We start from the raw sequence: 27382 nt of genomic DNA on the forward strand, positions 1-27382 counted from the left end.
CCCCGGTGTCACCTCCTCCTGGGACAAGGGGCCCATCCCCCACCCCCAGGTTGTCTTCCTTGCAGTCCTGCTCATGGGTGCCGGGGTCGGGCTCACTTCCTCCCTCTCCCATCAGTCCCTGGTGGAGTGACCACAGGGTGGTGGGACCCCGGGCTGCGTGCCCAGGTGGTTAGGAGACGCAGAGTGGTTGCTGAGTGACTGCTTGTCACCCGCACAACCGCCGGGAGGAGCAGGGGGTCCCCCAGTGGGATGCAGCGAAGGTTTGCTGAGGAGGGGGTGAGGAAAGGGCCCGGATGCCTCTGGGCAGACCCTCACCTCCCCGGGCTCACTGACACAGTGGCTGGGCAGGAGACCCTCACCTCCCCGGGCTCACTGACGCAGTGGCTGGGCAGGAGACCCTCACCTCCCGGGCTCACTGACGCAGTGGCTGAGCAGACCCTCACCTCACGGGCTCACTGACGCAGTGGCTGGGCAGGAGACCCTCACCTCCCCAGGCTCACTGACACAGTGGCTGGGCAGACCCTCACCTCCCCGGGCTCACTGACGCAGTGGCTGGGCAGGAGACCCTCACCTCCCCGGGCTCACTGACGCAGTGGCTGGGCAGGAGACCCTCACCTCCCCGGGCTCACTGACGCAGTGGCCGGGCAGACCCTCACCTCCCCGGGCTCACTGACGCAGTGGCCGGGCAGACCCTCACCTCCCGGGCTCACTGACGCAGTGGCCGGGCAGACCCTCACCTCCCCGGGCTCACTGACGCAGTGGCCGGGCAGACCCTCACCTCCCCGGGCTCACTGACGCAGTGGCCGGGCAGACCCTCACCTCACGGGCTCACTGACGCAGTGGCTGGGCAGGAGACCCTCACCTCCCCGGGCTCACTGACGCAGTGGCTGGGCAGACCCTCACCTCCCCGGGCTCACTGACGCAGTGGCTGGGCAGACCCTCACCTCCCCAGGCTCACTGACACAGTGGCTGGGCAGACCCTCACCTCCCCGGGCTCACTGACGCAGTGGCTGGGCAGACGCTCACCTCCCCGGGCTCACTGACGCAGTGGCTGGGCTCCAAACTCAATGCTTCTGATTCAAGGGAGTGAGGCCCATGTTGCTTATTTTTTTTTAAAAAATACATTTATTTCAAAGGAAGATTGACACAGAGAGATGTCCCCCAAAGTTACAATAGCTGGAGCTGGGACAGGCCCAAGCCAGGAGCTTCCTCTGGGTCTCCCACGTGGGTGCAGTGCTTGGGCATCGTCCGCTGCTTCCCCAGGCGCGTTAGCAGGGAGCTGGATCGGAAGTGGAGCAGCCGGGACTGGAATGCGCAGGCATCGCAGGCGGAGGCCTCACTCACAGGCCTGCCAACCTGCATTCGTAGCCTGCTCCTGGGTGATTCTGACCCTACTGGTTCCAGGGGCCAGATTCCGGCCTCCAGCCGCTAATCAGCAACACGCATGCGCCTCCCCTTCATCCGGGCCACGCCTGTCACCCTCCCCAGAATGCACACAGAGCCCCGTCTGTTTCCTGGCAGCCGCAGAACAAGCCCCGGCATTCAGCAGCACCCAGCGTGTTTGCTAATGGGCGGCGGGGGGAGGGGAAGCAGGGTGAGGACAGAGCCCGGAGGGGCCGAACTGGCCGAGGCCTTAGGGATCATGCGAAGAGGCCCAGAGCCCCGTGATGGGAGGCGCGGAGCCCCGTGATGGGACGCCCGGAGCTGGGGTTCTGACGCACGCCCCGGGGTTTCCTGGGCTCCTCCTTCCTCAGGGTTCTCAGCCCCGGCCACCTGTGTCACCCGGGAGCCTTCAGGAGCCCAGATGACATCAGAGCCGTTGGGGTGGGGCCAGCTCCTGAGAGGTGAACCAGGCAGGGGCTGCGACAGCTGGGGTGGGGGCCTGGTGGGACCCCGGCCCTGCCTGTGTCCTGGACGGCTGTGTCGCTCCCTGCACAGCCCACGCAGTGACCAAGGCTCTGACTCTCATGGTCAGCTCAGCTGGGGCCAGGGGGCTGCGGGGGAGCCTACGGGGTGCTGAGAGATCCTGACCCGACCCCTGCCCGGGGCAGGGATGGCCCTCGGGGCTCACTGTGCACGGTGGCTCCAGAGTCCCCGCCCGGGTTCAGGCCCCAGCTTGGCGCCTTGCTCACCCCTTGCCTTCCTGCTCGTGGGTGCAACTGCTGGCCCGAGAGAGGATTGGGGGGCGACAGGCAGTCATAGCACAGAGTGAGGCCTCAGCTTTGCTGTCCTGGGGGCCAGCCCCCGCAACCAGGAGAGGTCTGCAAACGGACAATTTCCCAGCACCCCCTGCAGGTGGACATTTAGAAGCCACCTTCATGGGTCACTAGACTGAGGTGTTAGGTAGCTGAGACAACGCCCAAACACAGACGCTGGAGGAATGAGACAGGCGGCCACATGTGCTTCTTGCTGTCCCGGGGCAGCGCCGTGGTCAGCAGGGGCCCGCAGCGCGGGCGAAGGAGGCTAAACGGGGCCCTGGGGTGGGGGCGAGGGTCGGTGCCACAGCTCCCTGCTGCTGGGGAAGCGGAATCTATGGACCGGCTCAGGTCCAGGGGGGCTGGGACCGGGGGAGCCTGGGCACGGAAATCCTGGGCGGAAGGACCGTGGGCGCGAAGCTCTGGAGAGAGGGGACTCGGGGCCCGGAGCCTCGTTCGGGCTTGGCTCCGGCAGCAGTCGCGACAGGTCCTCCACCAGGTGCCATTTCTCCTGCACCTGCTGCGGGGAAGCGAGCGGCGGTGTCGAGTGTCGCCTGCTTCCACCAGGTGGCGGTAGAGGCAGCGGCCGGCTGGACCGGGAGCCCCGCCCCCACGCAGCCGAGGCCACGCCCCCTCACCGCCCCGGCCCTCGCACCCGAAGCCGGCTTCTTAGCGGGGTCCGCACGCCCCCAGCCCGCGGCCGCCCGTGGAGTCCCGGCCCGCACTCACCCGCACCAGCTGCTTCCGGAGCGTGTGGATGGCCCTCGCGTTGGCCCGGGCCTGGGACACGCACACGGTGAGGGCGATGCTGCGGGAGGACGGCGCCGCGGGGCTGGTCAAGGCGGCGGTGCTGGGGGGGCCCTCCCCCCCTCCCTGTGGCTCCGGCACCCCCCCGGATTCCTGAGGGGGGGCCCAGAGCCCCTGCCCCCGAGACCCCCAGGTCACCTGTCTTCGGTGGCCATGCGGGGCCCCTCCTTCCCTGGGGTCTCCTGGATTGGGGCGCCCAGGACCACACCACCCCCGTGGAGGGCAGGACCCCCCCCCAGGCACCTGAGCAGGATAAGGAGGGGGAAGCCGAAGGCGTGGGAGCTGAGGTAGCCGAGGGCGCGCTGGCCGAGGGGCGGCAGCCGCAGGGCCACCAGCTCGGGGACCACCTGCCAGGGGGCCGAGTAGTTGGTGAAGAGGCCGCAGTCCCAGGAGGAGTGGACGCTGGAGAGGGGCGGCGGGCGGGGCTGGCGTCAGGGCCCCGTGGTGCGGGGCGCCCCCGCCCCACCTGCTGACCATGTAGCCCCGCCCCCGCAGCCCCGCCCCACCCCCACCTGCTGACCATGTAGCCCCGCCCCCGCAGCCCCGCCCCACCCCCACCTGCTGACCACGTAGCCCCGCCCACCTGCTGACCACGTAGCCCAGCGGCGCGGCGGCCAGCAGCAGGCCCAGGAGCAGCACCAGCTGGAAGAAGAAGGTGGTGCTGGAGGCGCGGAACAGCCGTCGCGGGGCCCTGGAGTTCCTCAGCAGCGTGTACTGGGGGGCAGGGGGCGGGGTCAGCGTGTACGGGGGGCAGGGGGCGGGGTCAGCGTGTACAGGGGCAGGGGTGGGGTCAGCGTGTACTGGAGGGCGGGGCGGGTCAGGGGGCGGGGTCAGCGTGTACTGGGGGGCAGGGGTGGGGTCAGCGTGTACCAGGGGGCGGGGTCAGCATTACGGGGCAGGGGCGGGGTCAGCGTGTACGGGGGCGGGGTCAGCGTGTATGGGGGGTCAGGGGCGGGCCCCGCCGCCCCCCACCCCGCCCCCGCACCTTCTTGATGTAGAAGGTGAGGAAGATGAAGACGCTGTTGAGCAGAGGCAGCAGCGGGCAGTAGAAGAGGCCCATCCAGGTGACCGTCTGCCCGGCCACGATGTCCAGCACGTTCTTGGGCACCAGGAACTCCTCCCGGCCCAGCCAGGCCCAGAAGCGGCCGGAGAGGCGCTCCACCAGCAGCCTGGGGAGGAGTGGGGCCGTGGGTCGGGGCCGCGGGCGCGCCCGCACCGTCCCGGGGCCGCGCGCTCACCTGCGGGGCAGGCTGACCAGGAAGGCGAAGGCCGCGGTGAGCAGGAAGTTGAAGAGCAGCAGCTTGTACAGCTCCTCGCCCACCGAGTTCTCCCAGCACTGGGGGCAGGGCGGGGCCCGTCACCATTCGTGCCCCCCGTCTCCCCTTCCCTCACCCACCCGTCGGCGGGGTCCTGGGGCTTAGCGGCAGCTGGGGATGAGCAGGCCCCACCCCCGCGCAGCAGGAGGCCGCGCCACGCAGACTGGTGCGGGGCGCCCCCTGGTGGTGAGCGGCTGCTGGCAGCAGCGCTGCGCGCAGGTTCTCCCACAGGTGGGGGGAGGGGGGCGGGTTCTGCGTGGCTGGAGGCGGGGCTTCGGGCGGGTCGGGAGGGGCAGGCCCCGCCACCTGGTAGTCGCAGGCGTTGTAGCCGCGAGCCGCGCAGCCGGTCCGGTTTCCGCCGACGCACAGCACGGTCTGACCCAGGGAGAAGGAGAACATGCCCAGGCTGGCCAGCTTCAGCACCACGCACCTGGGGGGCGGGGCCGGGTCAGGGGGCGGGGCCCAGGCGCAGGGGGCTGCAGGTGCTGCCTCTGTGGCTCTGTTTCCCAAAGCGGGCTCCCCGGACCGCGGCCTGTCCTGTTCTTCCACCAGTCTGGGAAGCATCGCACCTAACCAGCCACCGCGCTCCGAGGGCCTGCTCGCCCGAGGTGGGCGTCCCCCACGCCCCTGCGTGGCCGGCAGCACCGGTCCTCGGGGTTTTAATCTTTCATCTTTTTGAGCACTTTGAATTTCTCCCCCAGGGGCACGTGTTACAAACGTTTCAAAGCACACCAAACACAGTGGGTGTTGGAGGCGGCTGGGCCCTGGGGCCGGGGTGGGGCAGGATGTGGCCGGGCCTGTGCAGCCTGACCCTGGCTGGGGATGGTCCAGGTGGGGGTGTGAGGCCCTCAGGGCCGGGGGCAGCTGTGTGCGCCCCCAAGTTCCTAGCTCCCCTAAGTGTGCAGAGCTCCGTTCCGGCACCCCACGGGAGAAACGTCACTGAGGGGCCAGGACGTGGTCCAGTGTGATGGCTCCCTTTGGAGGTAGGAGGAGGGCGGTGGGAAACCTGGGACCGTGCGTCCGGGGGCGCCCCTTTGGTGCAGAAGTGACCCCTGACCACGGAGCCTCCCGGCTGGGGCCCCGGCCCCCCAGGGCATGCGCACCAGATGAGGGTGAGGTTGACCTCCGTGTTGGGAGGGAAGTTCTCCAGCTGGGCCAGGGACACAAACAGCTGTGGCCCCAGGAAGTTGACCAGGGCCATGACTCCGGGGGGCAGGTACTGGAGCAGCACAAACAGGGGTTCCTGTGGGAAGAGGCAGGTGGCGGGCGGCCGTGGGCTGCGGGCTCCCCAGTGCCCCCCGATGGGCGGTTCAGGAGTGAGGCCCCAGCGGGCTCGGCCGCAGCCAGAGCCGGCCTGGGCTGGTCTGGACCGCTCCCCTGCCTCTGCCTCGGTTTCCCGGCCCTGCTCCCACTCTGGCCCGGATGAAGAGCACCCAATGGCCCGGCACCTCCTTGTTGTCCTGCGAGTACTTGGTGGCCCAGAAGATGGTGCTGATGGCCCCGACCACCAGGAGCCCAAAGAGGAGGTTGACGCGCACGTGGGTGAGCAGGCGGACGGCCCTCTGTGCCCGCGACTGCTGCTGCGCCAGCAGGAAGCTGTGGCCCTCCTCCAGCTCCACCTGCGGGGCAGAGGCAGGGCGTGGGGGCGGGGAAGACGCGCACGCCTCCCTCCCGGCACACAGCCCGGCGCCCGGCGTTCCCACGCCCGCCCGCACCTTGAACTCGTTGCTGATCTCATGCTTCTTGATGGCGGCGGCCTCCCACACGCGGATGCAGAAGTCCCAGGAGGAGAAGACCTTGGCGCTGAGGGGCGCCCTGTAGTTCCGGGTCAGGACCGGCCTCTGGGGCAGCCCCTTCACCATCCTGGGGGCAGGGAGCGGGCGCTGGGGAGGGGCCCTCGGTGAGCGGGGGGGGGGGGGGGCGCTGCCCAGGAGGGGGGGGTGGGGGAGGCGCTCACCGCTGCAGAGTCCCGCAGAAGCACAGGAGCAGGCAGGCCAGCGGGCTGAGCAGGTAGGCCAGGCGGATGCTGTAGGCCGAGTGCCGCTCGGGGCCGGCCCGGTACGCACCGTAGAAGAGATAGGTGTTGTTGAAGGCCTGGGACGGAGACGGAGACAACCGAGCAGGCTCCCGGCGGCGTACGGACCAGCCCTCAGCAACGCCACCAGCCAAGGGAGGATCCCCCCCCCCACCCCACAGGCGACCAGGGAGGCGAGGCACAGAGCAGGACTCGAACCCGGGAGGCTGGGGCACTTTTTCCGTCCCTTTGCCACAGGCCCTGTTGTGAGCCCGGTGTGCCAGGCATGGGGGCCTCGGCCTCTGACCCATCGCTGGCCCAATCAGCCTAGGTCAGGTCACCCCCTAAAGCCGACAGGTGCGTGCAGGGGCGGGGGCGCTTTCAGGGTGGCGTCCCCTGGGCCTGCCAGGAGCCCGGAGCACGGCCAGGACGCAGCCCACTCACCCTGCCACTCAACACGTTCCAAAACTGATTGTGGAACCTCGGAAGGCCGGTGTGGTGCTGGTGGCCGCTGGGGCACTGCAGGGCTGCGGGGGGAGGGGGCACCAAGGCCCGCGTGAGGCTCTGTGCTTCCCTGCGCGGCCCCCACCCTGGGGAGCCTGGCCAGGGCGCCCTGGGCGGATCGGGGAGGCTGGGGGTACTCACTCAGGTTCAGGGCAGGGCCTGGGTCAGGGGGGTGGAGCCAGGCCAGGGGCAGCAGCACAAAGCTGGCGGTCACCAGCAGGGTCAGCAGGTTGAGTAGGAGCAGGAAGCGGAGGAAGGTGAAGTAGGCCTGGACACCGGTGCCAAAGAGCCCTGGGGGGGCCCAGGAGTGAGGGTCCAGGGGCCGTGGGGCGGGGCCTGGCCCCGAGCTGCCGCGCAGTACCGCGGACGGCCGCGGGGTGCTGCCTTCCGCCCAGGCTTGCACCTGTTGGGGGTCGGGGGCGGGGAGGATCCAGCGAGGTCCTAAGGGGGTGCCCTCCTCTGTTTCCCCTCGCGCCGCGGAGGCCAGGGGCGGGGAGCTGGGGTCGCGCGGGACCTACCCCCGATCTCGTAGAGCGCCCCCTCCCAGAGCCCGAAGCCGCGGGACAGCCGCCGGGCCGCCTCCCCCAGGCGCCGCGCAGCCCTCCGCCGCCGGCGCTGCCACTGCCGCCACCTCGAGGTCTTCACGCCTTGGGGCTCCCGCAGCCGCCTGCACGGGGGTGGTGACGGCCGCCTGAGTCCGGCCCTCCCGCCCCCGGCCCGGCCCGGCCCGGCCCTCCCGCCCTGGCGGGGCCGGCACCCACCGGATCAGCCGCTTGTCCACCATGGCGTAGGGCAGCGCCCGCAGGGGCACGCGGGAGGCGCAGAGCCGGGCCAGCTCCTGCTCCCACAGCGCCTCGGCCGCGGGCTCCGGCCCCGGCTCCGGCCCCGACCACGACATCCCGGCGGCCGGGGGGAGCCGGCTTCGATCGAGGTCCTGGCTGTGGCGACCCAGAAACGGAAAAAGAAGGCAGCCTGCTGGCACCCGGGTCTGGGCTCGGTCCCGCTGCACCGCTCAGGGGTCGGGGGCTCAGTCCCCCACCTGCCACGTGGGGTGCGAGGCCCCCGGCCCGGCAAGCTGGGTCTGCCCCCAAGCCGAGGTCTGCTGCACCCCCACCCGCTCCCTGCGCCCCCAGCCTTCCAAGGCCCCCGCAGGGACTCTCCCTTCTTTGCTCCCCCCTCCCCTGGCCACTGGCCCGCTGGACACCGGGGGCCCCCAGATCCTGCCCCCTGCGGCGCTCTGGCTGCGGGAACCCCGGGACCCCTCCCGGCTTCGGTGCAGATGAGGCTGAGCCCAGGCCAGGCGTGGGTACAGGACCAGGCACACCCCCCCGCGCCCCTCACCCTCGCCTCCTGCCCCCTCCGCATCCCCTTCACCTGAGGACGGGTCCTGGGGGCACCGGCTCCGGCCGCGCAGCGCGGGAGCTGAGGGGGAGGGGTCAGCAGACAGGAACCCCGCTCCCCGCGCCGCCGGCTCGCTCCCTCCCTCCTTCCTGCCCCCGCCCGCAGTTTCCTCTGCTCCCCTCCGAGGCCCGGGCGCCGCCTCCTGCGGCCGGGGGCGCAGCGCGCAGGTGGGGGGCCCCGACTGCGCGGGGCGCGCGTCTGCCTCGGCGCCCGCGCTGCCGCAGCCCGGGGGGCCCGCTCGTCCCCCGCTCTCCGCGCTGGGGCGGCCCCCGGGCGCCCCCTTATCTGCCCGCCGCAGGTCGCCCCCGAGGGCGCGGGGCACACGGCCTAGGCCGGGGCCGCGGGCTCCGGCTTTGCAGAAACCCTCGGCGCTATTTCTGAACTTCCCGCCACGGCCCCGGGCGCCACCCCGTGCCAAGTTCACGAGTTCGCTGTCGCGTCTCCCAGGCAGCGGCCCAGACTCCCCCCTCGCGGCCGGGGGCGCCTCTCCCCACCCCCGGGCTTGCGGGGTGCGGGCCCGGGGCCCCAGTATTCTCATCTGGGAAGTCCGGGCGTCGGCTTGTGGGGGCGCGGCCCCGGGGGAGGGGCTCGCCGCGGGGACCCCTGCTCCTCGCCTGGCCGAGAAGTGCCCGGGGCTGTCGCCAGATAACCCGCGGCGACCCCGCCCGGCGGACACGGGGAGGGACGATAACTCGGGGCCTTGCCTCGGGGTGGGGGTGAGGGTTCCCCGATTTTCGCGGAGCTGCGGACGGCTTTATCTCACTGGCACAGCCCCCGGCCTGGGAAGGGGGTGGCTCGGGAAGTGCAGTGGGGTGCCTTCGCTTTTTGGAACTTGGGGAAACTGAGTCCGGGGGCTTCACTGACGTGGCTGCGGACCCCCGTCCTCCTCGACCCCGCGCAGAGCTCGGGGGCGCCACGGGGGGGGGGGGCTCGGAGGTCGGCGGGGAGGGGCCGGGCCGCGCGGAGTCAGGGCCCCCCGGGACCTTTGCCGCTGTCCCCCGCTGACCCCAGGGCCTCTCACTCAGACCACAGTTCCCGGCGGCCCCTGCGGGGACAGGTGAGCCGCTCGCCAGGTGATGTCGGGGATCCCCGGGGTCCCGCGCGGTGCCCTGGCCCTGCCCGCCCGCCCATGGTCCCCTGTGGCCGGTGGCTCCAGTCCCGCCGAATTCCGCTGGGCAGGCTCTTCCCGGTCTCCCGGCGGGCCCGGCTTAGACCGGGGCCGGGGCGGGGCCGGGGCGGGGCAGCCGGAGCCGCGCGCACGGACGGCGGCCCCTGTCCCGGGGCGCAGGCGGGAAGGGGCGGGGAGGGGCGGGGAGGCCGGAACCACCGGGCGCGGGGGGCGCGCGCGGCGCTGGCTGGGCGGGGCGCGAGGTCCCGGAGTTCCTGATGTCCCGGGGCCCCCAAGCCGGGTTGGACGGTGCCTGGGTGGCATTGCTCCCGGGGGGCACGCTGCCGGCCGCGGCGGGGGTCCCTGGAGACGGCCTCCCCCGGCCCTTCCCCACCCGGGCCGGCTTCGGAATGGTGCGCTCCGGAAACTCCGCGGGCCGCCCGGCTGGGGGCGGGGGCAGGTGCCCTGGGCGGCCCGCAGGCTGCGGCTGGAGCGGTGCGTGTGTCCGGGAGGCGGTGGGCTGGGTGGGGGTCGCCTTCCGGCGGGCGCCTGCGCGGGGCCGGGCTGGGACGGCCCCAGGCTGCCTGCCCGCGGCGCCCCCGCTGCGGGCCGGGAGGGGCGCGGCGGTGGCCGTCGGGGCTGGGCGCAGGGACTGGGCGTGCTGAGCGCTGGGTCCGGGGCTGGCTCTGCAGGAAGCCCCCTCGGCCCAGCCCTGGGTTCCTGGGTGAGGGCTGGGCACCGCCTGGGTCAGCTGCCCGCTGGAGCCGCTGTCCCCGCCCCGCCCCGCAGGGGGACAGACCAGAGGCTGAGCTGCGGAGGGCAGAGCCTGACAAAGGGGCCTGTGTGGGCTGGCCCTCCCGCGGCCGCTGGGTCAGGGCACGTGGGAGTCAGTCTCCCGGAGCGGAGGGGGCCCGGCCGGCCCGCAGTGACCCTGTGTGTACCTGGGTGGGGCGCAGGGGAGGGGGCTGCTCTGGGACTTCCTGCGGGAGGAAGTGCAGTGGGGTGACAGGCGTGGCCGTGGCCTTTCTCAGGGGAGCAGCGTCCCTGGCACTGCACCCTGGGAATGGCCTGCCTGAGGGGGTGACGGCCACAGCACAGCACCCCTTCCTGGATCTGCAGGCCCCTCCCTTCCTCCTCTCCTCCCTGCCCCTCTGCTCTGCTCTGGCGGGGGGGCTTACTCAGGGCCCACCCCTGTGCCACAGCTTGAGTGGGCAGTGGGCAGTCGGGATGCGGCCAGGCGCTGGGCTCACTGACCCCTGTCCCCGGTCAGATGGGCGGCAGGAGGCTGGGGAGGCCTCGTCCAGGCTCTGAACAGCCCTAGGTGCACAGGGGGGCTGCGCGTGGGCTGCAGACATGGCCCAGCCACTGCCGTTCGTCCTCGACGTGTCCGAGGCTCCAGGGGACGAGGAGTAAGTGCTGGGGAGGGTCTGCGCGGGGGAGGGTAGGGGGGAGGGGCTGTGTCCCTCGGTGCGCCCTCAGCCCTCACCCCTGCCTCTCCCAGCAGCCAGGAGCCCAGCCCCTACGACGAGAGGGAAGTGCACGACTCCTTCCATCAGCTCATCCAGGAGCAGGTGGCCCGGGAGGGGCTGGAGCTTCAGGACAGGGCGGCGGGGCCCGCGGGTGAGCAGGGCCTGGGTGCGAGGAGGCGGGGGCCTGGGGGAGCAGGGCCTGGGTGCCGAGGAGGTGGGGGCCTGGGTGAGCAGGGCCTGGGTGCGAGGAGGCGGGGGCCTGGGGGAGCAGGGCCTGGGGGAGCAGGGCCTGGGTGTGAGGAGGCGGGGGCCTGGGGGAGCGGGGCCTGGGGGAGCAGGGCCTGGGTGCTGAGGAGGCGGGGGCCTGGGGGAGCGGGGCCTGGGTGCGAGGAGGCAGGGGCCTGGGGGAGCAGGGCCTGGGTGAGCAGGGCCTGGGTGCTGAGGAGGCGGGGGCCTGGGGGAGCAGGGCCTGGGGGAGCAGGCCTGGGTGCCGAGGAGGCGGGGGCCTGGGGGAGCAGGGCCTGGGTGCTGAGGAGGCGGGGGCCTGGGGGAGCAGGGCCTGGGTGCTGAGGAGGCGGGGGCCTGGGGGAGCAGGCCTGGGTGCGAGGAGGCGGGGGCCTGGGGGAGCAGGGCCTGGGTGCTGAGGAGGCGGGGGCCTGGGGGAGCAGGGCCTGGGTGCGAGGAGGCGGGGGCCTGGGGGAGCAGGGCCTGGGTGCCGAGGAGGCGGGGGCCTGGGGGAGCAGGGCCTGGGTGCCGAGGAGGCGGGGGCCTGGGTGAGCAGGGCCTGGGTGAGCAGGGCCTGGGTGCTGAGGAGGCGGGGGCCTGGGGGAGCAGGGCCTGGGTGCTGAGGAGGCGGGGGCCTGGGGGAGCAGGGCCTGGGTGCTGAGGAGGCGGGGGCCTGGGGGAGCAGGGCCTGGGGGAGCAGGCCTGGGTGCTGAGGAGGCGGGGGCCTGGGGGAGCAGGGCCTGGGTGCTGAGGAGGCGGGGGCCTGGGGGAGCAGGCCTGGGTGCGAGGAGGCGGGGGCCTGGGGGAGCAGGGCCTGGGTGCTGAGGAAGCGGGGGCCTGGGGGAGCAGGGCCTGGGTGCTGAGGAGGCGGGGGCCTGGGGGAGCAGGGCCTGGGTGCTGAGGAGGCGGGGGCCTGGGGGAGCAGGGCCTGGGTGCTGAGGAGGCGGGGGCCTGGGGGAGCAGGCCTGGGTGCGAGGAGGCGGGGGCCTGGGGGAGCAGGGCCTGGGTGCTGAGGAAGCGGGGGCCTGGGGGAGCAGGGCCTGGGTGCTGAGGAGGCGGGGGCCTGGGGGAGCAGGGCCTGGGTGAGCAGGCCTGGGTGCGAGGAGGCGGGGGCCTGGGGGAGCGGGGCCTGGGTGCTGAGGAGGCGGGGGCCTGGGGGAGCGGGGCCCGAGCAGGCCGGAGCCTGGGGTGAGGCGGTCAGCAGCCCCCGGGAGCCCCGGCCGGCCTTCTGTTCTGCCTGCAGGTAGTGACCACCACGCTGTCCTGGGGCCCGGGGGGACCGTGGTGCACAGCACGGCCACGCTGCGCATCTTGGCCAGCATGCCCAGCCGGACGATCGGTGAGTGGGACTCTGCCCTCGGGGACGCCGGCCCCGGGCTGGGCTGGGCAGGGCTGGGCCAGGCGCAGCCGCCCGCTGCCCGGGGTCGTCGCCACAGCACGGGGGTGAGCGCAGGTCTCTGGGCGAGGATTCTCCTGGGGGCTGGGGCGGCCCGGCCTGGCCCAGCCCTGCCCAGCTGCCGTCCTAGGCCGCAGCCGTGGTGCCATCATCTCCCAGTACTACAACCGCACGGTGCGGCTGCGGCGCAGGAGCAGCCGGCCCCTGCTGGGGGACATGGTGCGCTCAGCCCGGCCCAGCCTCCGCCAGCGTGACCTGGAGCTGGACCCCACGGCGCAGGAAGAGGAGGGTGAGTGAGTGGTAGAGGGCGGGGCGGGGGGGGGGGCTCCTGCACGGCCCCGGGGCTCCTTGGCTGTGAGGTCTGGGGACTGCCAAGGGGGCACTCCACGGCCAACAGGTCTCTGGAGGCCTCGGGGACATGGTGGTGGCCCAGCTGTCCTGCAGCTTGGCACCTGCCCGGTGACAAGGGCACGGGCCGGATAGGTGGATAAGGCTGATCTAAGTGAGCTGAGAGAAGATGGTGGCAGAGAACCAGGGAGGCTTCCTGGAGGAAGTGACACTTGAACAGCTCTGTGGGCAGCGGGGAGGCGGTGGTAGAGCGAGGCAGGGTGCGGTCTCGCAGGCCGCTGTCAGAGCAGGTGCGCTGGGCTCCGCCTTCCCAGGCTCTAGGGGTGCTCTGGGGGCGCTGCCCCACTTCCTCTGCTCCCCTCAAGGCCCCCGCTGGTGAGTGACGCAGCAGGGGAAGGCGTGGGCCCTGGGCCCTGGGCCAGGTGGGCTCTGGTGTCACCGTGTTCTCTGCCACCTGGGCCAGGGGTCAGCTGTCAGTCACTGCTTTTTGCCGCCTTTTTGTTTGCTCATGTTTATTAAGACTTAGGAGAGGCAGAGTCAGAGAAGTGGGGAGCGATATATCTTCCACCCGCTGGTTCCCTCCCCAGATGGCTGCAGGGGCCAGGCCGGGCCAGGCCGGGCCAGGAGCGTCCTCTGGCGCTCCCATGTGGGTGCGGCGGGTCCAAGGCCTTGGGCCGTCCTCCGCGGCTTTCCCAGGCGCAGGGAGCCGGATTGGAGACGGAGCAGCTGGGACAACCCGGTGCCCTTACGGGATGCCGGCGGTGGCTCTGCCTGCACGCCCCAGAGCGCCCGTCCTTACTGGTCGCATGGCCTACGAGCAGTGTCTGCCCTTGGCAGGGTGGTGGCGGCCTGGCCACCCCTGCTGCCCGCTCCCCGGGTCCTGGCTGCCGCTGGTCTCACGGCCTGGGTGTGGGGTGCGCGCCCAGGCTGGCGAGGCGGGGCTGGGCAGGGGGTCTGACTGGCCGTCCCCCACCCTCGCAGAGAAGCGGAGCCTGCTGGTGAAGGAGCTGCAGGCCCTGGCGGGGGCCCAGCGGGACCACCTGCTGCGGGCCCTGCCGCTGAGCCTGGCCGAGAAGCGCGGCCTGCGGTGCGTGCCGGCGGGGAGCGGGGCTGGGGCGAGGCTCTGGAGCCCGGGGCTGGGCCGCCCCCACGACGGTGCGGGGCACCCATGGCTGCCCCTTGTCTGCAGGGAGAAGAGCCGGCCGCCGAGGGGCCAGCGCGGCTGGGCTGGGGTCTTGTCCTGCTGCGGCCAGCTGGGGGACACCTGCAGCCTGGTGAGAGCCAGCACGTGACGGGCGGGACCCCGTGCTGCCAGCCTGGCTGGGGGGGAGGGTGTCCCGGCCCTGGCCTCAGGGCTGACTGCTGCCGTCCGTCTGTCCGCAGGCCTGGCACGGCGTGGGGCTGGCGCTGCTGGCCGGCCTGCAGGCCCTGACGCCGTGGCGCTACGCCCTCAAGCGGATCGGCGGCCAGTTCGGCTCCAGCGTCCTCTCCTACTTCCTCTTCCTCAAGAGCCTGCTGGCCCTGAACGGGCTGCTGCTGCTGCCGCTGCTGGCCTTCCTGGTGGGCGTGCAGGCCGCCTTCCCGCCGCCCCCGGAGCCCGGCGCCGCCCGCGCCTTCACGGGGCTGGAGCTGCTCACGGGCGCGGTGAGGGCACGGGCCGGCCGGCCGGGGGCGGGGGGCTGCCCTCCCCACCTCCCCCCGGGGCTCTTCAGGGCTGGGCCCCCCGTGGTGGGCAGGGTCCTGACGCGCCGCCTCCCCAGGGCTGCTTCACGGACAGCGTCATGTACTACGGCCACTACAGCAACGGCAGCCTCGGCCCGCCCTGTGCGCCCCGCGGGCCGGGCGGCCGGTGTGCCCTCGGCGCGGGCGGCCTGCCCTACCACATGCCCCTGGCCTACCTCTGCACTGTGGGCGTGGCTTTCTTCCTCACCTGCATCACGCTGGTATACAGGTAACGCCCCAGCTCAGCCCGCTCCTCCACATCTGCCCACTCGCTGTCTGCCCGTCTGTCCATCCGCTTCCGCGCCCACTGGACTGTCCATCGCCACCTGTCCACCCGTCTGCTCACCCATCCAGGAATTCACCTGCGTACCTGCTCGCCCATCTACCTGTCCAGCTGTCCACTCACCTGTCCATCTACTTGTCTGTCCGCCCATCCATCCGTCACTCATTCATCCACCTGTCCATCCACATATCCGCATGTCCACCTGGCCATCCATCCACCTACCCACCCTCCCGTCTGTCCCCGTCCACCCGTCTGTCCCCGTCCACCTGTCTGCCCATCCCCCCACCCCCTGGGCATGCTCAGGGCTGGAACACACGTGCGGTGCCCACCCCAGAGCTGTCCTGGGAGGGCAGTTTGGGGCCGAGCCCTGGAGGTGTTGACCCGGCTGCTGGGGGGCACTGGGGGTGTCAGGCCGGTCCCCTGGGGGCTTTACGAGGAGCGGGCAGGAGAGAGGAGGCGCCAGGGCCAGCCCTGCCTCTCCCCGGGCCCCTTCCTGGCCTGCGTGGCTGGAGGGCCTGTGCTGTCGGCGGCCAGGGCCTCATTCGCCAGCTCTGCCTCTCAGCATGTCCCGCTCCTTCGGGGAGAGCTACCGGGTGGACAGCACCTTGGGCGTCCACGCCCTCACCGTCTTCTGCTCCTGGGACCACAAAGTGACTCAGAGGAGGGCCTCCCGCCTGCAGCGTGACGCCCTGCGCACCCGGCTCAAGGCGAGCGCCCGGCTCCAGCCCCGGGCTCGGGGGGGAGGGCCCCGGGACCCCTGGCCCCTGCCCGAGTGACCGGGACCCTCGCTGTCCCCGCAGGAGCTGCTGGCCGAGTGGCAGCTGCGGCAGAGGCCGCGGGGCCCGTGGTGGAGACTGCGGTGCGCGGCCGTGCTGGGGCTCGTGTGGCTGCTGTGCCTGGGCGCCACGCTGGGCTGCTGCCTGGCCGTCCTCACCTTCTCCGAGGTCAGCCGGCCGCCGCCCCTCGCTCTGCTTGCCTGCCTGTGCTGTCTGCTTCCTCTTCTCCCCAGCACCTGGGCCCCCCCACTTCCTGTTGTGGCTTGAACTTGAGGCCTGGTGTGGGCTGTCTGGGGGGATGGGGAGGGAGCCGCTGCCTGCCCCTACCGCCCCCCCCATGCCCTCGTCCCCTGACGAGCCCCCCTTGCCCTACCCCTGCAGACCCTCGTGGCCACGGAGCAGGAGGGGCAGCTGCTGGCGCTGCCCCTGGTGGTGGGCGGCCTCGGCCTGGGGGCCTCCTACCTGTTCCGCAGCCTGGCCGCCCTGGAGCGGCTCGACTACCCGGTGCTGGAGGCCTACGTTGCCATCTGCAGGTGCGGGGCTGGGCGGGCGGGGCTCCCTGGGGCGCGGCCACCCCTCCCCCAGCCCCCGACCCCGCCCCCACGCCCTTCGTCTGCCCAGGATCCTCATCTTCAAGATGGCCGTGCTGGGCGTCCTGTGCTACCACTGGCTGGGCCGCAGGGCGCCCACCCTGCAGGGCCGCTGCTGGGAGACCTTCGTGGGCCAGGAGCTCTACCGCTTCACGGTGGTGGACTTGGCCTTCACGCTGCTCGACTCGCTGCTCGGGGAGCTGGCGTGGAGGTGAGGGCCTTGGCGCCAGCTCTTTGCTAAAGGGTGCTTGGGTGGAGGCACAGGTGTGACGCGGTTTTAGATCGAAGGGAAAGCAGGTTTCAAAACGAGGCGTTGGGGCTTTAGAAAGGAGCCGAGGGGTGGCAGCGGCCGGGGCCGGGCCGGGCCACAGCCGGGTCTCCCCCGTGGGTGGCAGGGACCCAAGTACCTGAGCCGTCGCCTGCCTCCCAGGGTGTGCTGGGAAGGCAAGTGGAGCTGGACTTGAACCCCAGGGCTCTGAAATGGGCTGCGGGCTCCCGGGCGGCCTTGACCACCACGCCAAGCGCCCACCCCAGGCTTCATCCCGAAAGAATTGGGGGAGACGCGAGCTGGGGGAGGGCAGGAGGGTTTCCAGGTGTTGGGGTCGCGCCGGGGTCCCGGCGTTCGCGGCTGACTGCAGCTCCCCACGAGGCAGGAGCGATGGCTCCGTACCCGGGTCCCTGCCACCCGCGGGGGAGACGGGGGCCGGGCAGCCAGCCCCTGGCCTCCGTCCCGGCCCAGCCCCAGCCGTCGCGGGCTTTTGGGTCCGAGCCGGCTGACAGCTGCGCCTTTCTCTCTGCCTCTCAAAAGCAAGGACCCCAGGCGGCCTGCCGGGGCTCTGTGTTTCCGGCAAGGGAATAGGAACCAGGCGTTTGGGAAACGGGAGAATGTTTGCCGCTGACTGTTCCATCAGGGTGTGCCTAGAGAACCGGCCACTTACACAAGGGCTGGGAAGAGCCAGGGCTGGGCCAGGGACCCCTGGAGCTGCAGCCCGCGGCTCCGACCCGGCCGCCCCCTCCCGCCCCCTCCTCTGCCCCAGGCTCATCTCCGAGAGGCAGCTCGGGAGGCGCCGGAAGCCCGAGTTTGACATCGCGCGGAATGTTCTGGACCTGATCTACGGGCAGACTCTGACCTGGTGAGGGCCCCGTTGGCCTCTTGCTACCTGGCCCTGGGGGAGGGCTGTGCCCTGGGCGGCCCCACCCCTGCCGCTGACGCAGCCCCCGCCTGCCCAGGCTGGGGGTCCTCTTCTCGCCCCTCCTCCCCGCCGTGCAGGTCCTCAAGCTGTTGCTGCTGTTCTACCTGAAGAAGGTGGGGCGTCCGGGGGTGCGCGGGCGGGAGGGGTCCCTCCGGCGGCCCGGGGACGCGCCCCGAGCGCAGGCGGTGCCCGGCTGGGCGGTGGGGATACCTGTTCCCCTGCCAAGCAGGCGCGGGGCCCACCCGGCTGCTTTCCACGCGCGAGGCTGGCGCGACCCCGCCCCTCCTCCGCGGGGTGCAGGGCTGGTGGCACAGCTTGGCCTTTGTCCCCAGACCAGCCTGCTGGCCAACTGCCAGGCCCCCCGCAGGCCCTGGCTGGCCTCGCGCATGCGCACCGTCTTCTGCTCGCTGCTCTGCTTCCCGTCCTTCCTGGGCGCCGCCGTCTTCCTCTGCTACGCCGTCTGGCAGTGAGTGGGCGCAGGCGCGGGCGGCCCCCGGGGCGGGCCCTGCCTGGGCGCGGGGCTCCCGGCCGCTCTCCTCCGCAGGGTGAAGCCCTCGGGCGCCTGCGGCCCGTTCCGGACCCTGGACACCATGTACGAGGCGGGCACGGTGTGGGTGCGCCGCCTGGAGCGCGCGGGCCCCGGCGCGTCCTGGCTGCCCTGGGCGCACCGCTACCTGGTGGAGAACACCTTCTTCCTCTTCCTGGCGTCGGCGCTGCTGCTGTGAGCGCGGGGGCCGGCGGGGGGGGCGCTCACCCATCCCCGGCCCCGCCCCGCCCCGCCCCAGCCGCCGTCTCCCGTCTCCGCAGGGCTGTCATCTACCTCAACATCCAGGTGGTGAAGGGCCAGCGAGAGGTCATCTGCCTGCTCAAGGAGCAGATCCGCAATGTGAGTGGGCGGGCGGGGCCGCTGACCACTCCCTGCCACGGGGCCGCTTGGGGGGCGGGGCCGCTGACCACGCCCTGCCCCGGGACGCTCGGGGGCGGGGCCGCTGACCACTCCCTGCCACAGGGACGCTCGGGGGCGGGGCCGCTGACCACTCCCTGCCACAGGGACGCTCGGGGGCGGGGCCCGGCCGCTGACCACTCCCCTGCCCCTGGGACGCTTGGGGGGCGGGGCCGCTGACCACTCCCTGCCACGGGGATGCTTGGGGGCGGGGCCGCTGACTACTCCCCTGCCCCGGGGACGCTTGGGGGGGCGGGGCCAGGCTGCTGACCACTCCCTGCCACGGTGACACTTGCGGGCAGGGCGGGGTGCTGACCACTCCTCTGCCACAGGGACGCTCATGGGGGGCGGGCGGGGCCGAGAGACGGTGAGGACAGGAGGCCTTTTCACGGGGCACCTGAGCTTTGTCGCCAGAGTGGGTGGCAGGAGGGGAGCAGCGACCTCCCTGGCCCTCGGGAACCCTGGCTCTTTCCACGCGTGGGAGCGGCCGGCACAGGGCAGGCCCCCGTCCGCCTGCCCGCCCCCCCCCGCCCCGCCCCGCCCCATCTTCGCAGTCGGCTGTCCCAGTGGTCCCAGCGGTCCCGGCGAGGACCTTGACCCTGCTGCGGCTGGCAGGGGCCGGGGGCGAGGGCTCCGCAGCTGGCGCTCAGCAGGAGGCGCTCTCAGGGGCTGGGGGGGGGGCCGGCCCTGTGGGTCCCCCCCCTCACCACTGTGCAGCTGCCAGAGCCCTTGGGTGCCAGGTGGGGCTGGCAGGGAGGAGAGCCCCAGCCCTGCCTTCCACTTCTGGGTTCCGAAGGGCCAACCTCCGGCCGGAGCCCGGCTGCCCAGCGTCCGCTCAGAGCCACACCCCTGCTGCTGGGGGTCTGAGGGTGGCTGCCCCCCCCCATCACGCCAGGTGCTGCCTCTCCAGACGGTCCTTCCCACCCTGTGTGTGGTCTTCTTTTTCTTTCTTTTTTTAAGATTCATTTATTTGAAAGCATTTTAGAAAGGCGGAGAGAGGGGGGGAGGGGAGGGGGAGGGGGAGGTCTTCCACGCGCTGGTTCACTCCCTGGATGGCCACAACAGCCTGAGCTGCGCTGACCCGGAGCCGGGAGCCGGGAGTTTCCTCCTGGTCTCCCATGGGTGCAGGGCCCAAGCACTTGGGCCATCCTCCACTGCCCTCCCGGGCCACAGCAGAGAGCTGGATGGGAAGTGGAGCAGCCAGGACTCAAAATGGCGCCCACATGGGATGGCGGCACTGCAGGTGGCGGCTTTACCCGCTACACCACAGTGCTGCCCCTGTGGCCTTTTTTTTTTTTTTTTTTTTGACAGGCAGAGTGGACAGAGAGAGAGAGACAGAGGAAAAGGTCTTCCTTTGCCGTTGGTTCACCCTCCAATGGCCGCCGCGGCTGGTGCTGCGCTGATCCGAAGCCAGGAGCCAGCTTCTCCTGGCCTCCCATGGGGTGCAGGGCCCAAGCACCTGGGCCATCCTCCACTGCACTCCCGGGCCACAGCAGAGAGCTGGACTAGAAGAGGGGCAACCTGGAAAGAATCTGGCACCCCAACCAGGACTAGAACCCGGGGTGCCGGCGCCGTAGGTGGAGGATTAGCTTATTGAGCCGCGGCGCCGGCCTCCCCTGTGGTCTTGTTTTAAAGATTATTTATTTGAAAGGCAGAATTAGAGGGAAAGCGAGACCATTCGCTGTTTTATTCCTCAAATGGTCAACATGGTCAGGGCTGGACCAGGCTGAAGCCAGGAGCTTCACCTGGGTCTCCCACGTGGGGGCAGGGGCCCAAGCACTTGGGCCGTCCTCCGCTGCTTTCCCAGGCCATGAGCAGGGCACTGGAGCAGAAGTGAGCAGCCGGGACTTGAACGAGGGCTTTGCTGTGGGGCACTGGGTTGCAGGTGGCGGCCCAACCCCCAGCACCACAGCACTGGCCCTGCCCTGTTCCCATGGGACTCCTGGGCTGAGCCCGGCTCCTGCCGCTGCTGTCCTGTTCTGGCCGTGGGCTCCCACATCCTCTCCATGCTGGTGTGTGCTGGGTCAGCCAGGCAGTGGCCCCAAGGGTGCTCACGTCCCCAGTAGGGCCTGTGACGTGCGGGGTTGAGGTGGAGGCAGGGCCGGGCCGGCTGTGCGGAGCAGGATGGGGTCGGTGGCTGGTTTCGGGCACTCCGTGTGGGTGGCACGTGGTCGGGCTGGTTCCGGGCCCTCCGTGCGGCTCAGCATGGTTCCCTCTGCAGCTTGGCGGTCCACTCACGCCTGCTTCCTGGCTCTGTCCGGCTTCCTCTCGGGCGGAGGGCGCCCTGGGGGAGCCTGCGTGGGGCTGTGGATGCCATGGGTACGGAGTCTTCTCTCTCGCCCTTGCAGGAGGGGGAAGACAAAGTCTTCTTGATCAACAGGCTCCACTCCGTCTACGAGAGCCGGGAGCGCAGGTGAGGCCCGGCCAGGAGGGGCGTAGGTGCCATGCGGGTGCGTGGGCGCCCGGGGGCCGAGGGTGGCGTGAATGTCCGAGTGCTGCTTGCCCTCGCCGCCTGTGCCGTGCCAAGTCCTGGTGGGGCCTTCTCCCCGGGGGGCTGGCGCCCTAGTTCCTTTAGGCGAGACCCAGTAGCCCTGGGGCTCCTGAGATGACAGATGGAGACACAGCCTCCCTGGAATGGGGCCCATCCCTTGGGGTCCCCGAGGCTGAGACCCCCTGACAGGGGCGGGGCAGGGGCCTGGCTCCTCCTGCTGGCGGGCTCCTGCCAGTGAGACAAGGCTGACGCCCAGTGTGCCGGAGCAGGTGTTTGTGCGAGCTGGCCTCTGCGGATCAGGGTCAGCCCGTGTCCCTGGGTGGGATGCCCGCACGCGGCACTGCTCTTGCGGCTGCCGTTGCTACAACGGGGTGAGGGTGCGTGCGGCAGGCCCCCCACTCGCAGCCTGCGAGCAGGTGCGGCTGGGTGGGGCCTGGCGGTCTTGGGGGGCACTTCTGGCGCACTCCAGGGTGCCCGGCAGGGCTGGATGCTGGTGGGTGCCGAGCCAACGCTGGCTTCCCTGTCTGGCAGGGCTGCTGGAGCCGAGGAGCCTGCGACACCCCCGGCCCTGCTCACAGATGGACGGGACACTGCCTGGTGGGACAGCTAGGGCCTCCCAGGCTGCTTCACCCCCAGCTGCCCTCTGCCCAGACCGCCGGCGTGGCACAGTGGCGTCTCCTGCAAGCTGCGCCGGGCTGGACTCTGCCCCTGGGCCTCTATTTATTCTCCTTAAATGGGTTTCGCAGTGACCTTGGCTCTTGGGAGTTTGTGCTTCTGACTTGGCCTGCCCACATCTCTCCTCCCAGGCTGAAGCCGTGGGAACCACAGCCGGCAGGCAGGAGGGCTCCGGCGCACGGCAGGGGCGCCTTCTGTTGGCAGAGCCTCAGAAGGCCCACACTGGCCCTCGACCAGCCTGGAGGGGGCTGGCTTGGGCACAGTCTGGCGAGCAGAGAGCGGGGTGCCCAGCGGGGCCAGCCAGGGGTGCCACTTGAGTGACAGGTGGAGGAGCTGGTGGGTTGTGGGGAGATGGGGAGGGGATGGGCGCCATCACACAAACGAATGGGACCCTGAGTGGGTTGGAGTGCGGAGGGTGTGGACCAGCTGGGCCACACTCGCTCCTGTCCCTCCCTGGGGCCAGCCTGCCCTCTGCTTGGCCCCACAGTGCCCAGCAGGTGGCGCTCCCCAGCCTTTCTCTGGCCCACCCAAGCCAGCACCGCTCCGGGAGCTGGTGAGAGCCGGCGCCCATCCTCGGTGCTAACTGTGGCTGCACGTCTAGGCTGAGCTCCGCGGGTGGGCTGCTCAGGGGGCCAGGCCCACAGGGTCACCCCAGCGGCCTCTCAGCCACTCGTGGGGTGCACAGTAGGCTCTCACGCTGCAGGGAAGTCAGCAGTTACCGTGTGTGCCACTGGGCTGTCAACCGGGCCAGCTGGGTCCCCGCAACCTCCGTGGGCGTGGCCAGCACCCAGCCACGACCTCCCTGGAGCTAGCGCGTGGCGGTGTGCGTGGGCCTCGCCCAGTCCGGTGAAGGTCTTCAGAGCAAACCTCAGGTTTCCAGGAGGAGGGGTTCTCCACTGCTGCCGTGTCCCCGGCGGCCAGCCTCGGCAGGCGCCCAGCAGCTGGTGCTGGGTGCGCCGCGTGGCCCTGCACGACGGCCCGTGGTGCTGAGAGGACCGGGCAGTCGGGCAGCCCCTCCTGGCTGCTGCGCGGGACGGGGCCCCCGGGAGCGCCAGGCCCGGCACGCCTGAGGTGGTGGCTCGCACTGCCAGGCGTGACGGGCAGCCCTAATGGACGGGAGGCTGGCGGTGGACAGGACGCCACCGTGCCTGCTGCCCCACCTGGCGCAGAGGGTGAGAGCCACGGGGCGGGCACTGCGGTGCCACAGGCCGCACCCCGCATCGGAGTGTGGGTTTGAGCAGCCGGGAGGCAGGAGGTGGCCGTCCATGTACTCGGGCCTCTGCCGCCACGTGGGAGACCCGGATGAAGCTGCTGGCCCGGCCCTGGCTGTAGTGAGCGGCTGGGCGGGGCGCCAGCGGATGGACGGCCTCTGCCCCTGCGTCAAATTCTGTTTCTTAGGCAAGGAACGCGGCGGCGCACCCAGGGGTCGAGGCAAGGAACGCGGCGGCGCACCCCGGGGTCGGTGGATCTGGTTTGGGTGGCTCTGCGTGGGGATTTTCAGCATCTTCAGGGAATTCTAATGTGGGCCAGGGCCGAGGCGGTGCTGCGGGGTGCGGTGGCCGGCCCCCGCAGGGGGTCTTCCATCTGGGTCCACGCGGTGGCGGTGCCGGTGCGGGGCCGCGCACACACAGGCCAGCAGGCTCCAGGCCGGCGGAAGCTGCGGGAGCCGCCGCCGAAGCCCGGGCACGCGCCGGCCTGGCCTGGAGTCCGAACGGCTGAAATTCGGTTTTGCTGGGCGAGGACCACACAGCCGGCGGAGACGCAGCTGGGCGTGAGTCGGTGCGGGGCTCCCCGCGTGCATCGCAATCGACGTACCTCCCGGCGCCGGGACGCAGCAGAGGGACGCACATCCGTGAACAGCCAAGAAAAAACCAATTTATTAAGACCCGGCCGCGCGCCCGCTGCGGCCGGGGGCCTTCGCGCGCTCTGTGACGGGGACATTCGGGGCCACGGAGTTACCGACATCTTCAGTTCAAAACAAAAGGTCCCAAAACAAACACAAAAAAACAAAACCGAGAGACGCACAGTCCTCACGACCAGCCCCGGGAACAAAACATCCAGAGTTTTCCATAGCTCGGAGCCGAGTGGCAGCGCTAGCCGTGCGTCTGGGCGCGCGCAGGACCCACACATGCGGGAGTGCGCGCGTCACACACAGTGCGCGCGCGCACCTGACCCACATAGGCGGAGTGCGTGCATCGCGCGCACGGCGCGCGCCTACCTGCCCCACGTGTGCGGGTGTACGCGCATCACACACGGTGCGCACGCGCTCCTGACCCACGGGCAGGGGCACGCGCGTCACGCGCACGGCGCGGCGGCGGCTCCGCGGCGTCCTGAGCCCGGCTTGTGCGTAGTTTGGGATCCTCTGTGACACCAGCTTTTGTGGATCTGCAACCTTGCAGTTGGTTTTTTTTTTTTTTTCCTTTTTTGTTTTGTTTTGATAAAACCATTAAAAAGCTAATTAGGAAAAACGTAACGCACGAGTTCCCCGCTCAAGCAGGAGGGCCCAGCGTTCGTGTCACTCCTCGGTCCTTGCAAAACAATCAGGACATTGGTCATGTAAAACATAAAGCGATTTTAATATAAAGCACTCTTCAAACATCTATTTCTCTCGAGTCCATTATTTGGTAAATATGTAACTGCTACACATTAGAGATTAGGTATTTTTCTTCTTTGTGTGTTTTTTTTTTCTTTTTTGTTTTTTTAAATAATATCTTCAGTGCTAGGAGTCGGTGTAGAAATCCGTGAGGCGGCGCGGCTGCCCGGAGCCCTGGCTTTCCTGAGAGCACCTGCGCCGTGTGCAAGGCCGCGCGGGGCGGCGCCCGGAGTCCGCGGCGCGGGGACAGCGCTGTCCACCCGGAGTCCGGCGCCGCGCTCCCGGAACGGGTCTTTGTGACCGAAGTCTTTTTTTTTTTCTTTTTCTTTTCTTTCTTTCTTTTTTTTTTTTTTTTTGTTAAATTCCTTTTAAAAATTTTTAAATTTTAAAGTCTGAGGAGGAAAAAAAAGGTCTGTAAACAGGCGGGGCCCGGGGGCTACCGCCAGCGCCGGGTCTCCGACGTCACTCAGAGGAGTCGGTGAGGTGCCGGCGGCCACTCCCGCATCAGTCCGCACGCACGCACGCACGCACGGAGGCTGCTCCAGGCGGGACGCGCCGGGCGCACCGCGAACACAGTCCTTGAGTAAACATGTACACGTGACTGGTCGCCGGCCCTGTCCGGACCGCTGCGCGGGCGGGGACACTCAGTGCAAAGCCAGAGCCGATCGACCGATGCCGACACAAAGCAGATACTGAACACGGGGAGGCGGTCCACCCTCGCACACGCGCACACACACACACACGCACTCGCACGCACACGCGGCCTCGCACGCACACGGAGGCTATGAACGCAGGAGTTTTCCTAGAGCCTGTTTGTACTGATGTCGACCTGGGAGCTAGGACCAGACTTACAAAGTTCACATTTCCTTATTGGCCTGCTGGATTCAAGTATTTGCATGTTTGATATGTCTTTTTTTTTTAACTTTTAAAAAATATTTTTTTGGGATTAAAAAAAAATGCCATGAAAAAGTAATGAGAGGAGGGTAATGTGCATAGGCGGGCGGGGCGGGCGGGGCGGGCGGCGCCGCCAGGTGCCGGAGCCCGCAGGCTCCTCTGGGTGCGCGGCCCCCGCCCCGGCCCGGCCCCCGGCCCGCGGTCTGGAAAGTGCCCTTCATGATACAACTATTCTAAGCAGCTTTATACTTAAAAACCAAATGACAACACACCATACAAACGCAAGACGACACCAAACCAAAGCTATGAGGAGCGTCCTGTCGGGAGCAGGTGCAGCCCGCGGCGGCCCGGGGACAGTCCGAGGGCTGCGCGCAGGGTCGTCTCAGTACTGGACAGAGGTACTCAGAGGGCCGCCGGCCGCGGCGCCTACATCGACTCCCCGCTGAGCAGGTCCCCGGGCAGCAGCGTGTTCAGCGGGGTGGGGCTGCCGACCACCCTGGCATCGTCGGCGCTGGGCGGGCCCCACAGGCCGCCCCAGAGCAGCTCGCTGCTCCCCTTGGCGCCCAGGCACGGGGCGCTCCAGGGGGCGGTGCCCAGGCGCGCCTGGCCTCCCCCGCCGCTGGGTTGCCAGCCGGAGGTGGGCGGCAGAGCCTGGCCCTGGGCTAGGAACCGGTTCACTTCGTCTTCGCCCGCGAACTCCGCCAAGATGGTCGTGTTTCCCAGGACACACCTAGGACAGTGAGACGAGGAGTCGGCCACGGCCCGCGATCTCTGATCTCTCAGCCCTGGGCCCGGGCTGGGGGGTGGCAGTGAGGCCCTCGCTGTTTGCAAACCCAGGACTCGCACTCTGGATTCCTAGCACCTACACTGCATTGGTGCAGAGTACATGGGGGGGGGGAGGGAGAGGGGAAGAGGGGGGAGGGGAACAGGGGGGAAGGAGGGTACAAGGAGGGGGGAGAGAGAGGGAGGAGGGGGGATGGGGAGGGTGGAGATGGAGAGGGGGAGAGAGGGGGAGGGTGGAGATGGAGAGGGGGAGAGAGGGGGAGGGTGGAAATGGAGGGGGGAGAGAGGGGGAGGGTGGAGATGAGGGGGGAAATGAAGGGGGGAGAGAGGGGGAGGGAGGGGGAGAGGGACAGAGATCTCTCACTGGCCCACCCTCCAGGTGGCCACAACAGCAAGGGATGGCCGGGGCCAGACGCCTGGAAGTCAACCTGGGCCTGGCAGGTGGGCGGCAGGGGCCCGAGTACTGAGCCGCCCTCTGCTGCCTCCCGGGGTGCACGGGAGCAGGGAGCTGCTACTTGACGCAGAGCTGGGACTCGAACCCGGCCCTGTGATCCGGATGTGGGCGTCCCAACCCCCAGGGGCCATCGTCCAGGGCACGGATGCACCGCTACACCTGGGGACCGTCCAGCATCCGTACACATTCTGCAAACAGGAGTGACTGATTCCTAGGTGCCACCCCTGATGGATGTCAGGGCTCGGGGGCTGGCCAGAGGCTGGCTCCAAGGGCCGCTGGGGGAGGGCACAGCCTGGCTGCCCCCAGACTCCCACGTTGAAGCCCTAGCCCAGGACCTGAGCCGGGGTCTCTGAAGCGGCGGCAGAGCTGAGGGCGGCCATGCGAGGACCCCGGCCCTGCGGCGCGGAGGGGAACGTACATGTGCAGAGACTTCTGGGCCTTGGCGGCTTCCTCCTTGGAGCTGTAGCGGACCACAGCGTTGCCCTGGGTCAGGTTCAAGTGGAAGGTGACGAGAGGCCCGTGCTGCAGGCACAGCGTCCGCAGAGTGGAGCCGTCGATCTGGGGGAGGGAGGCAGTGGGCGTCAGCGCGGCTGCGACGCCACATGGGCCACGCCCTTCCCCCAGAGGGCTGAGCGCCAGCCTTCGCGGTGCTGACTGATGCCTCTGGCCAAGTCTGCAGCTGAAATCCGGGAGCAGCTTTCCAGGGCTGTTTCAGGCAGCAACGCCAAGCGGGAAGCAGGAGAAGCCCGCACGGGCTCTGCCCTCTCTCACCGGTGCACAAGGCCCTGGGGTGCCAGGGCTCCAGGGCCCGGGGAGGCCAACGGCGGCCAGGCAGCCCGAGTTGGTGCAGCCGTTCTCGGGGGGGAAGCAGCGAGGGGACCGGCACCTGCCTGCTCATGGCCTGCGCCGGCCCCGGGCCGCGCTCCTGGCGCTGGGCCCTACCTGGGGTGTGAGGTTGCGCAGGACGAGCCAGCTGCTTGCTCTTCCGGAGGCATCGGTGCTCCACGCGGAACCTGTGCAAGGAGCGGGAGAGGCTCAGCTGACGCGGCCTCGGCGGCCACGCTGCGGGGCCCAGCGCTGCGGTGTGGGTTGCGAGGGCGTCCCAGGCTCTGCCTCTGCCTCCCGGCCCCTTCAGCCTCGAGGCACTGGCCCATGAGGGCCACCCTGAGGCTGGAGATGCCCCCAGCACTCGGTCTCACAGG

The 27382-nt window shown here is 70.3% G+C and overlaps 3 protein-coding genes across 18 annotated transcripts in view; 1 reads left to right on the forward strand and 2 right to left on the reverse strand.

Annotated features, from left to right (window-relative positions):
• Positions 1 to 1105: 1105 nt before the first annotated feature.
• TMC8 (transmembrane channel like 8) lies at positions 1106 to 9259 on the reverse strand. Of its 7 annotated transcripts, none has more exons than XM_070060241.2 (16): positions 8211 to 9259; positions 7598 to 7774; positions 7355 to 7503; positions 6978 to 7127; positions 6777 to 6859; positions 6276 to 6412; positions 6034 to 6181; positions 5767 to 5937; positions 5422 to 5561; positions 4625 to 4748; positions 4241 to 4338; positions 3988 to 4171; positions 3561 to 3716; positions 3246 to 3404; positions 2925 to 3003; positions 1106 to 2712 (listed from the first exon to the last, which is right to left on the reverse strand). In XM_070060241.2, exons 2-16 carry the CDS (start codon positions 7732 to 7734, stop codon positions 2543 to 2545), a joined length of 2085 nt encoding a protein of 694 aa, XP_069916342.2. In that variant the 5' UTR covers positions 7735 to 7774; positions 8211 to 9259; the 3' UTR covers positions 1106 to 2542. The 7 variants fall into 7 exon arrangements, with proteins under 7 accessions (XP_069916342.2, XP_051695663.3, XP_051695662.3 ...); XM_051839703.3 differs by having other exon boundaries at positions 1106 to 2715; positions 3586 to 3644; positions 8211 to 9255; XM_051839702.3 differs by having other exon boundaries at positions 3586 to 3716; positions 8211 to 9255.
• TMC6 (transmembrane channel like 6) lies at positions 6027 to 21530 on the forward strand. 4 transcript variants are annotated; one of them, XM_051839697.3, is made up of 20 exons: positions 6027 to 6145; positions 10616 to 10754; positions 10847 to 10965; positions 12283 to 12378; positions 12566 to 12724; positions 13765 to 13870; positions 13973 to 14057; positions 14167 to 14427; positions 14544 to 14734; positions 15351 to 15495; positions 15589 to 15732; positions 15946 to 16097; positions 16186 to 16365; positions 17192 to 17287; positions 17385 to 17460; positions 17680 to 17813; positions 17892 to 18068; positions 18155 to 18233; positions 20639 to 20703; positions 21313 to 21530. In XM_051839697.3, the coding sequence occupies exons 2-20, from the start codon at positions 10699 to 10701 to the stop codon at positions 21389 to 21391; spliced, it is 2400 nt and encodes a 799-aa protein (XP_051695657.3). In that variant the 5' UTR covers positions 6027 to 6145; positions 10616 to 10698; the 3' UTR covers positions 21392 to 21530. The 4 variants fall into 4 exon arrangements, with proteins under 4 accessions (XP_051695657.3, XP_051695656.3, XP_051695658.3 ...); XM_051839696.3 differs by lacking the exon at positions 6027 to 6145 and adding an exon at positions 9569 to 9840; XM_051839698.3 differs by lacking the exon at positions 6027 to 6145 and adding an exon at positions 9852 to 10278.
• Positions 21531 to 23309: 1779 nt separating this feature from the next.
• TNRC6C (trinucleotide repeat containing adaptor 6C) overlaps positions 23310 to 27382 on the reverse strand; it is a 115969-nt gene continuing 111896 nt past the window's right edge. For all 7 annotated transcript variants that reach the window (XR_016223468.1, XR_016223465.1, XR_016223466.1 and 4 more), the window contains 3 exons: positions 27123 to 27193; positions 26599 to 26738; positions 23310 to 25673 (listed from right to left, as the gene is read on the reverse strand). Coding sequence is in view for 4 of the 7 variants with exons in the window: in XM_089316679.1 (XP_089172805.1) it covers positions 25370 to 25673; positions 26599 to 26738; positions 27123 to 27193 (515 nt within the window). In the remaining 3 variants the exon portion in view is untranslated. The remainder of the gene's footprint in view (positions 25674 to 26598; positions 26739 to 27122; positions 27194 to 27382) is intronic.

Source organism: Oryctolagus cuniculus, chromosome 17, assembly GCF_051225735.1.
Source record: "Oryctolagus cuniculus isolate XC-2025 breed Fujian yellow rabbit chromosome 17, ASM5122573v1, whole genome shotgun sequence".
Taxonomy (NCBI): Eukaryota; Metazoa; Chordata; class Mammalia; order Lagomorpha; family Leporidae; genus Oryctolagus; species Oryctolagus cuniculus.